At 45.7% G+C, this 10,124-nt stretch overlaps 1 protein-coding gene across 4 annotated transcripts in view; it reads left to right on the top strand.

The window, feature by feature from the left end:
* The first annotated feature begins 2,141 nt into the window (after nt 1-2,141).
* Nucleotides 2,142-10,124, top strand: part of Flnb (filamin B) — a 153,455-nt gene continuing 145,472 nt past the window's right edge. For all 4 annotated transcript variants that reach the window (XM_036199348.1, XM_036199347.1, XM_036199349.1 and 1 more), the window contains exon 1: nt 2,142-2,604. In XM_036199348.1, coding sequence (XP_036055241.1) covers nt 2,313-2,604 — 292 coding nt within the window. In that variant the 5' untranslated portion in view covers nt 2,142-2,312. The remainder of the gene's footprint in view (nt 2,605-10,124) is intronic.

Here is a 10,124-nt window from a genome sequence, read left to right as displayed (position 1 = left end):
AAAGGCCCAGCCATACCCACTATCAGGAATTCAATATTGAGGAATAATTAGACTTGATGTTATGGAAAAGTAAGATGGCAAATGAAAATGAAATTAAGGGTACAGGTTGACTTCCAGGGTGTAGAAGTGTTCACAGGAAATGAAGTCATGTAAGATAAAGTGGAAGGTTTTCTCCTGAGAGTATTGTTATTTCTTCCATATCAAATGAAAATAAAAGCTGAAACTGGGAGCATACATTGGGAGCCTGAAGCCAGCACAGGTGAATGGCAAGAACTTGTTACTCTTTTCCTTGTAAGGCAGGGAAGGGCTGCTTAGCCTTCTAATATCAATCTCCTTGGATTGACATGTTTGCAGTTAATTGCTTTGTGGAAATGAGTAGAGTAAACATCCCACCCAGGGCAGGGACCGGATGTAGATTCTTCAAGCCTGAAAAGTCAGATCACACACTGTGGATGCCCCATACCAGAGTGATAAAGGATGAAGGCTGCCCACCTCAGCCTGCAACTGCTCATCCATTCATCCATCCACCCAACCAGTCATCTACCCATCCACTCATTTGTTCCCTACATTTCTCATATGGCAACCCCACACCAGGTATACAGATGCAGCAGTGACTGAGATGGACCTGGTGCTGTTTGTGGGGTATGCAGCCCAGTATGTAACTGATCCAATGTGAGAAATGTATTATCTTAGGGTTTCTATTGCTGCAATGAAACACCACAACCAAAAGAAAAGCTGAAGAGGAAAGGGTTTATTTGCCTTACACTTCAGCATTGCTGTTCATCACTGAAGGATGTCAGGACAGGAACTCAAACAGGGGAGGATCCTGGAGGCAGGAGCTGATGCAGAAGCCATGGAAGGGTGCTGATTACTGGCTTGCTTCCCATGGCTTGCTCAGTCTGCTTTCTTATAGAAAGCCCAAGGATGGCACCACCCACCATGGGCTGGGCCCTCCCCCGTTGATCAATAAATAAGAAAATGCCTCACAGGTTGATCTCAAGGAGGCATTTTCTCAGCTGAGGTCCCTTCCTCTGAAGATTCTATAGCTTGTGTCAAGTTGACACACAAAACCACCCAGTACATTTTTCTTTAATTTCTTCAAGGCCTTAGATCTCCATTAACTCCCCCACACTAGGGAGCAGGGTGACTTTATAGAGGAGATAACCAAGCTAGGTTTGGGGTGTGGAGAGAAAGGAATTCTTAGGTGAAGGGAAGAGAAAAGGGACACAGGTCAGTGGGTGTCAGTACCCATTTATTAAGTCCTTTCCCCAGGTTGTGCCTTCTTGGAGCCTCTTGGCCATCATAGTTGTAAAATGAAACATAACAAGATAATTCTGGACTAATCAGCTCACCCCATACAATCAAAGGGGTCTTTAAGAGAGTTCTAGGAAGATGTGACTATGGAGAACTAAGGAAGATGACAGGATGAAAAAGACTTTGTGCCTCAATTTACAGGCTTTGAAGAGAAGGAAGGTATCATAAGCCAAAGCATACACACAGCTTCTAGAACCTGGAAAGGAGAAAGAACATGGTTTTTTTTTTTTTTTTTTTCTCAGAAGTTCCAGCAAGAAATACATTGATTGGGCCAGTGACCTCAGTTTTGTCTCACTAAAGCTCAGTCGGGACATCTAACTTACAGAGATGCAAGATAAGAAATTGTGGAATTCTTGACGCCAGGTTTTGGTAATTTGTTGCACAAGTAAAAGACAACTAATATCCATAGAAAACAGTGTTCATTTTCAACACTGCTACTACGGTGTGTGTGGCATTAGACTTTAAGGCTTGAGTTCCTTGACATAAGGAAATCAATGTGTCTAATTTACTGTTGCCTTGAAGGCTCGGAAAAAAGCACCTGACTCTCACTGAACCTACAGATGTGTGGCACAGGCACATTCCACTCCACGTGACCATTCCGTCTAGTCCCCTACCTCTGCAAGTGGCCCTTATTCTCAGCCTTTCCCGGGTTTCTTTCTTCTAGCTGGCCCTCACCGGTTGATGAAACTGAGGAAGCAACCCGGCCCGGCGTAGTGCAGGCTTTGGGCCATAGAGGGCGAGCGCAGCTAAGGAGCTCGCTTCTTCAGGGTCTGAACTGGGCGGAACCCCGGGGCGGAACAGCCTAGCGCGCAGGCGCCGGGCCAGGCTACTTGCGCGCTGGTGGGTGGACTAGGGCAGAGCAACTCTTGTTGCGGCTTGGGTAGCAGCGAGTTCGAGCTGCCTTCTCGCTTGCCTCGGTTCCCCTTCCCCGAGTCCTTGGGGCTTTTTAGATCAGCCCCTGCAGCTCGTTGCCTCCGTGCGATCTTTCCGCCTCCAGGATGCCAGTGACCGAGAAGGACCTGGCAGAGGACGCGCCATGGAAAAAGATTCAGCAGAACACGTTCACGCGTTGGTGCAACGAGCACCTTAAGTGCGTCAACAAACGCATCGGGAACCTGCAGACTGACCTTAGCGATGGGTTACGGCTTATCGCGCTGCTCGAGGTGCTCAGCCAGAAGCGCATGCACCACAAGTACCACCAGCGGCCCACCTTCCGACAGATGAAGCTGGAGAACGTGTCGGTGGCGCTGGAGTTCCTGGACCACGAAAGTATCAAGCTCGTGTCCATCGGTGAGTGTAGTGGCCCGGCCCTGCGTTTGCAGAAATCTGGGTATCGGCAGCGCGTCCCACCGTGAATCGCTTCCCCGGGCTGGGTGTAGGCGCCGAGACGAAGGGGAGGTGGCCCTGGGATGAAGATCTAGGACCTAGGCCTTTTCCACGGTGCCATCTGTGGGCTGGGACCTGGGTGCGCCTGGCGGTGCTGCTGCAGTGTTGCGGGTGGGTTAAGCACTAAGAACCTCCCGTCGCAGCTGCAGATTTCATTGCGGGACCCCTTGGGATAGCTGGGGAAATCATCTGCTGACCCTGATGGCAGAGCCTTGGAGTTAAATATCAAATCCCTACATCAGGCTAGCCAGGTGCGCCCCAGTGTGATCCGCCCTAGTCGTAAGGGCGTTGGCTTGGAGTCTGGGAGACCTAGGAAGCGCCAGTTCTCTGGCTTGGGATCTCTCCGCCTAGGTAGAGACAGGACCTGGGACCCTCCCCTCCCCTTCCAAAGCCGGAATGGGTGTGGGCTCTACGGGTGGAAGGGGGCGTCACGTGGAATGTCCTCACTTCTCAACTCTGGCTTTGCATGGCAGGTCGCCTCAGGTTGAGATAATTTAGTGGTGATAGTAATTAATATCTGTTGAAGAAGGCTTAACTAGTACTTAACTAGCGTGTGGCTACAGCCTTCTAAGTTATCTCAATACTCAATGTCCCGTGGGCTGTGGTGTCCTTAGGCCCATTTTACAGAAGAGGGGACGTTTAGAGGGCTAGTTGGCTTGCCCAAGGTCACCACAAGTATGATCTAGCTAAGAACTAACGCAGGTGACAGTTAAGGTTTTTCTCTCCCCTTTCCCACCCCACTTCCCTAGGTCTTCCTGAGAAGCCGTTTAAGTCAGTCTTCTTTCCTACTGCCTTGGGGTGAGAGAATTAAGGTCTGGAGTAGTTAGTTGGAGGTTTCTAAAGAAGTTTTGTGACCTTGGGGACAAGGGGATTGTAGTATAAGTGTGGACTCGCTTCTTTGCCGGCTTAGGCATTCGAGGGTGCACATTTAGCTTGTATGTGTGCAAAGATTTTTGTGTACACAGTGGGTGTGCAGAGTATTACGGATGCAGAGGATGTGGGCACTTCACACTGTGTGTGCATGGAGGGGATTACTTAGACTGGGTTTTCTTCCGGAGGAAACAGGGCCATTTTAGTGACTCCAGTGGGTGTGGCTTGTGGGACTTTCTCCAGGGAAAGAGGTTCCCTCTAGACTGAACCTCTTCCCAGCCTCACGCTGGACTTCCTCATACCTGTGCGGGAAGGTAGATCAGCTTCCTACTTCCTGGGTCCAGCCTGCCGCCTAGCCGGATCTCCCTCCCAGGCATGGCTTCTCAGTGGAGGAAACTGCCGGGAGTCCGTTGTCTTCTGGGGGCCCATCTCCCATATTGAGGAAGGACCTCAGGAAATTTTCTTTCCTATGAGGAATGACTCTCAAGGCCTGCCTGGCTGAGCTAAACTTGCATCCATTCTTTGTTTTAAAATGTGTGTTTATTTAATTAACTCAACAAAGAAATTTAAATTAAACCAGGAGTAAACATGACATAGAACCACTTAAAAAGGAAACCATAGCACCAGAAAAATTAAGGACTGCCTAATTTACCAGCTGTTTACTAATGGGCAGCTGCTTCCAGGAAGCTTCACAGCAGTGCTCCAAGCTTGTGGCTCTCATTCTGGATTTGTTTGGTGGTCTCTTACAGTTTTCTAATTGGTCTTCATGATTTCCACTCATGAACCTGTTGAGACATGAGTCTCCCATTGTCTAACATCCAACAGTTATCTTCCATTCATCTAATGTGGGTCTGTTACCCATGGCCAGCTTATTTCGGTGGGCCATCCCAAGTTATACTGTTTGTTTGTCCTTTTAAAATATTTATTGGATCATATTGCTGAAAGTGGTATTTCTAGGTTAGAGGGTGTGACCACATACAACTCCTCTCTAGTTACTTTCCAGAAAGATCTCTTAGCAAACAGATTTTCTCCAGATACTTTCCCATCTTGCCAGGGGCCCAGGCTGCTGAGGAAGGAGATGGAGCCAAAAGCATCTTCTTGCTGCTCCTGGGGATATTGTAGGTAATGATGCAACCATAAGAAGTCATCAGGCTTGGACTTCAGTATGCTTATTCACTGTTCACTTTCTGTAGTTTTATGCTCACCATGACACTTTTTATTAGGGCCACCCACTATGTGTTGTATTCTGATGACTACTCCCATTGACTATCCAGGATAGCCAATTGAGAGTAATTAATATCCTTCTGATAATGATCTTCCCAAGCAGTCCCAGAAGGGCCAGGGGCTGGGGTATGTTGTAGGTTGCTACATGGTTGCTGTTGTTACTGTCATTGTTGTTAGTGTTAGTGTTAGTGTCCCTACTTAAAGATGGGAAACAGTCACTGGGCCCAAAATGCAAATTTACCAAGCTGCTGAATTTGAACTTTGAATTTCTTTCTAGTGTCAGAGATGAAAAAAATACAGCCTCCATTCCCTCTCATTGGATTAAAGGACTATGTAGTCTACACTTTGAAGTTCCAGGGTGTTGGGTTGACACCTGGATACCCAAAGGTTGAACCTTAGCCTCAGATGCAATAGGGATCATGGGGCCTTTGATGAGTGATAGGATTAATCCTCTAGGCTGTGATGAGAGCTCAGGAGTTAAATGCTGACTCAGGAGGTGAGTGGAGTCAATTTGCGTTTTGTCTTATGGTTGAATCTGTTGAGGAATAGCTATTTTCTCCACTGGTGGCATTTTGTTCTCTGGGGGCTCATGTTTTACTCCATAACCAGGGGGAGATTATTGGATGAATTCAGGGCATCATTGTATGCTTTGGCTAACTCCCAACAGTTTATATTGTGGGAACCTCTAGAATCATGTCTGTAGGCCCAGCTGTGAGACATAAGGTAGTCAATAGCTGCCAGAGGACAGTGGCATACCTGCCAGCAACTTCTGAAAGACAACCCCAGCTATTTACTCACATTTATGGTTCATCAGAAGTTGGTCCCACCCTAGGCTCTGTCCCAAAATTGAAAGTTTTGTTTAGGTTCTTGTTAGGTCTGAGCAGTTTACAGCAAGGCTCAGCATGCTTATAGTTTTTTGCTTTTGTTTTTAAAGTTGGCAGTTTTATTTACATATTTTCTCCATATAAATCTTTCTGACTTTTGGGCAGCCCAGCTAACTTTGGAAAGAAAAGAAGTCTCAAAGCCCAAGAATGACAATTGAGGCTGCTAGAAATTTGGGTAATATATTGTGGTTTGGAATTTTTTTACTCTTTTTTACAAGATGCAGCTGACCCTGATGCTTATTTAACTTACATGCACAGGATCAGCCTAGGTATTGTTAGTGAGTTCCCAAGACGTTGAGTCCCTGGGTGGGTCACCATGCTACCCCGAATCTTTTCCTCCTTCCCCTTTGACCTACCATCACTAATCTGATGTTCTACAGATAGTTCCCATTTGTGGTTCGTCCTGAACTAGCTAGCAAAAGCCAGTGTGTTGTTCTGAACCATTCAGTTGAAGAACCCCAGAGAATATGTGTGTATTGAAATTTCATGTTTTGTTAGAGTGGACATTCAGGGCCATTTGCAACATTACTGTGAGATACAGACTTAAGGGCATATGTCTAATGCTGAAATAGAAATAGTACCACCTTAAAATGTTGTTACAAGTTAATATTTTTAAAAGTAGCCAGAACAGGGCCTAGAGAGTTGGCTTAGTAGTCAGACACTTAATGCTTTTGCAGACGACCTGAGTTCAATTCCCAGCACCCACAGGAAGGTGCATAACCATCTGTAAATCCAGTTCCAGGGAATATTATGCCCTCTTCTGAACTCCATGGGCACGAGGCATACACATTCATGTAGGCAAAACACTCATACACATAAAATAATTAATAAAAATTTAAGTGGCTGGAGCAGTTCAGGGTGTATAGAAAGTGCTCTGCGAGTGCTTGTTAACTAAACAAGGTACTATTGGATAATCTCAAGTCAGGCTGGAAGGGTTTGCACACTGAAATGAAGCTCAAAGTTAGCATTATTCTGGGGGGCCAGCTCAGTTGGCTAGAGTTGATCCTACTTGTTAAAATAGTGTGAAGCTGCCTAGAGGTTGTCTGCTCCTTAGAAGGGGTGGCCCTGGTATGTTCTGGCTGCTCCCAGGGTCCATTCACACTTGCTTTGTTTCTGAGCTGGACAGGAGCTCCAGGCGCCTGTCGTTCCAACTCCCACCCAGTTCAGGAATCTCTGGGCCAAATCATTTCCAGATGGTGGCTAGGGCTTTGCTGAGCTCTAGCAATAGTGGAGCCAGTGTGCCAGCCAGCCTTCATTCTTGGTTCTTGGAGAGTCTGTGAAAAGGAGGGCTTTTATATGAAGCCAAGTATGTCTTTAGGCATTCCCACCCACAAGTCCAGGTTCTGCCCTGTGAGTAGGTATCACCAAGTGGGCTGCTAATTGATTGAGTGTGGCTACCTTGCACTTTGGGGCAGATGTTCAGAACCCAAGCTTTTAGGCCATGGCCAGAGGTTCTAGAAATCTTACTTCCTTTTCTGTTTGTTTGTGATAGGGTTGGTTTCTCTGTGTAGCCCTGTCTCTCCTGGAACTCTTTTCATTGACAGTCTGGCCTTGAACTCAGAGATCCGCCTACCTCTGCCTACCGAGTGCTGGGATGAAGTCATTGGATGGGATTTTTACTTCGCCTATTGTCTTATGGTATCGTTGACTACAGAACAGTTGCCACCGTTCATCATCTCTCAGCCAATCCCAATACTGTAGAATTTCCTTGGCTGGATTCTTTCGTAAGCAAAACTGTAAGCAATATTGCTGATGAAACAGAACTGAACTGGTAGCTGTTGACTGCTTTTCCCCTACCATCAGAACCTGGTTTTTCTAAGTAGTTCAGATTGTCAGGGACATCAGTATTGTACCATTTCCTTGTTTATTCTTGGTACCAGCTTTGCCTTCTGATGTTGCTGACTGAATGCTCAATTTTGAGTTGTGTCCCACTCAGCCTCTTCCATAATATCACGTTTTCATACCTTTTATCCGATGCGCATTGTTCTATCCAATTCTTATTGCTTCTAATCCTCATCGCAAACCCTGAAATGCTTTATTTTATTTCTGAGATATGGTCTCACTTTATGATGCAGACTGTTCCTAAATTTGTGATCATCCTGCATCCACCTTCTGAGTTTTGTCTTTGCATTTAAAGGTGAGAAAACTAAGGCTGAAATCCATATCCCTTTATAACTCAGATATGATACAAGCTGTGCCTGTCTGTCATTTATGTCTGACCAGAAACTAAAGGGTCATTTGTTCCTCAGCATAGCTATGAATGTGGCCCAATGCAAAATTGTAAACTTACTTAAAACATTATGTGCAGATCTTCTTTTTCTTTTTCTTTTGTATTTGTATTATTTATTTTTGGTTCTGGAGCATGTATGTAACTCAGTTCTATGGTCCTGGACTATGTGGATGACTGCATCCTGTCTATCTCAGAAGGTTGGACTGACTGTGAGACTGAAGTATTCTCTTGTCAGTCAGCCTGTACACTTTGTCTAATAAAATAGTTCTATTTTAGAAAGGTTGTAGGAGAGACTTTTCTTCTTGATTGGGTGGTGGTAATGTTTGGTTTATTTCTTGTTTTACTTCAGTTTTATTGATTTGCAATATTAAACTTTCTTGCTACAAGCTGGGCTTGATGACACAAGCCTCACCTGTTCAGGAGATTGAGTCAATTTAGTGGGATCCTGTCTCAAAATGAAAGTGGTAAAAATAAAAGGAGAGGTGGTGTCAATGAGGATGTAGTTCAGTGATAGAATACGAATCTAGAATTTATGAGACCCTGTGTTCAGTCCTACCGTTGGATGGAAGGAGAGAAAGAAATTTCCTGACACACTACAGAAGTCTTAGGCCCATTTGCCTTACCTGTTCCAGCATCAGGAGCACTGATGGTGTGTGGAGGGTGCTTTCTGCAGTATCTTTAGACTTTTCCATGATTTCTTTGCCTTTGGTTCCCAGTGGGGAACAGCAAAAGCTTGCTTGCTTTGGTTGGGGCCTTGTGCTATGAGGCCTGGAAGCCAGAGGTGAGGAAGGGGATGTCCTAGAAATTCCTCGTGGCTTCTATTCTGCCTCTGAAGAACTCACAGTGCCTGCCACAAAACAGGTGTGGACTGAGGTAAGGGGAAATGTGAGAGCTGGCCATGTCATGAGAGCATTGGTGACAGTGGACATTGGCTCAGCCGTGCTCTGTCAGAAATAACCTCTCTCCCTTCCTTCTGCTACCTTTAAACATTAACCAGGCTGTTTTCTGAGGAGTGCAGGGCTCCTTTCTGCTCAGGTCTGGCAGTGGTCCTTTGTTGTTTGGCTCTAGCATATCTTGCCTGCAGTTCCACCCAGTGGCTTTCTGTTCATTTTTTCAGCTGACCTCAGGCTGGCCACCGGCAGGAAGGAAGCTGTGTGCTTGAAGCTGAGCTTGTGTTGCCCATGGCCTTCACTCCTCAGAGAGGCTGGTCTGAGGGCCCATTCAGGACTCAGCCTCCTGAGAAGTTCAGGGGTGGCTTGTTGAAAAAGGTTCGGGAGTTTAACACAGCACTCCTGTTCTCAGTGTCTGAGGCCCTTTATGCTGGCATGAATTCCTTTTCTCATGGAGATTTGACGCTCGTCTGACTAACTGGCTCAGTCACTCTACTGGGTATTTTCATAAGGATTTCACCATGCCAGACAACTTTTCTGGAATTTCCTTTCCAATAGAAAGACAACCAAGAGGTTGCAATTATTTGTAACTTAGCTTGGAATGTTGGTATCCTCGCTATATAGGGAAAATGGGTGAGGATTTATGGCAGGGACTATGTAAATTTACTATGACACATTGAGATTTTTAAGATGAAAAAAAAAAAGAAAGAAAGAGAAAGAAAGAAAGAAAGAAAGAAAGAAAGAAAGCAAGAAAGCGAGCGAGCAGTTGGCTTTCCTTCCACAAAAAAGAAATGGTATTTGTTTCCACCTTGTGCTGAGTGTGACTAGGGGACTGTCAGGCTTCCCTTGCAAGCAAGGGTAGGAAAGGTTTCTAGTGGCTAAAATCAGGTTCTTTTCTACCCCCTACAAGCCACTCCAGGAAAAGGTTTGCTTTTTATCATGTTGGTACCACAGTTCTTGTGTGAATCATTGTAACTTCCCTGCATGTTCCTGAAGGGACTTAACGGATTCAAAGAAAACAAGAATGATTCAGCATTCCGCAGTCTGTCAAGCACTTGCTGGAGTCTCAGAATAAGTAACAGACTCATTAGATAACAAGGTTGCTAGAAATGGGGACAGACATTGCTCTTTTTTTTTGAAACAAGATTACATGTATCCCAGGCTGGCCTTGAACTTGGTATGTAACCAAGGATGACCTTGAACTTCTGATGTGCCATCACAACTTGTTTATTCCATGCTGGGCAGCAAACCCAAAGCTTCTTGCTTGCTGGCCAAGCAGTCTGCCAACTGAGCTGCATTCCTAGACTTAGCAAGTCTCTGTGACTT

Source organism: Onychomys torridus, chromosome 9 (assembly GCF_903995425.1).
Source record: "Onychomys torridus chromosome 9, mOncTor1.1, whole genome shotgun sequence".
Taxonomy (NCBI): domain Eukaryota; kingdom Metazoa; phylum Chordata; class Mammalia; order Rodentia; family Cricetidae; genus Onychomys; species Onychomys torridus.
Note: the sequence above shows the minus strand (reverse complement) of the source record. Positions and strands in the feature narration are given on the sequence as shown.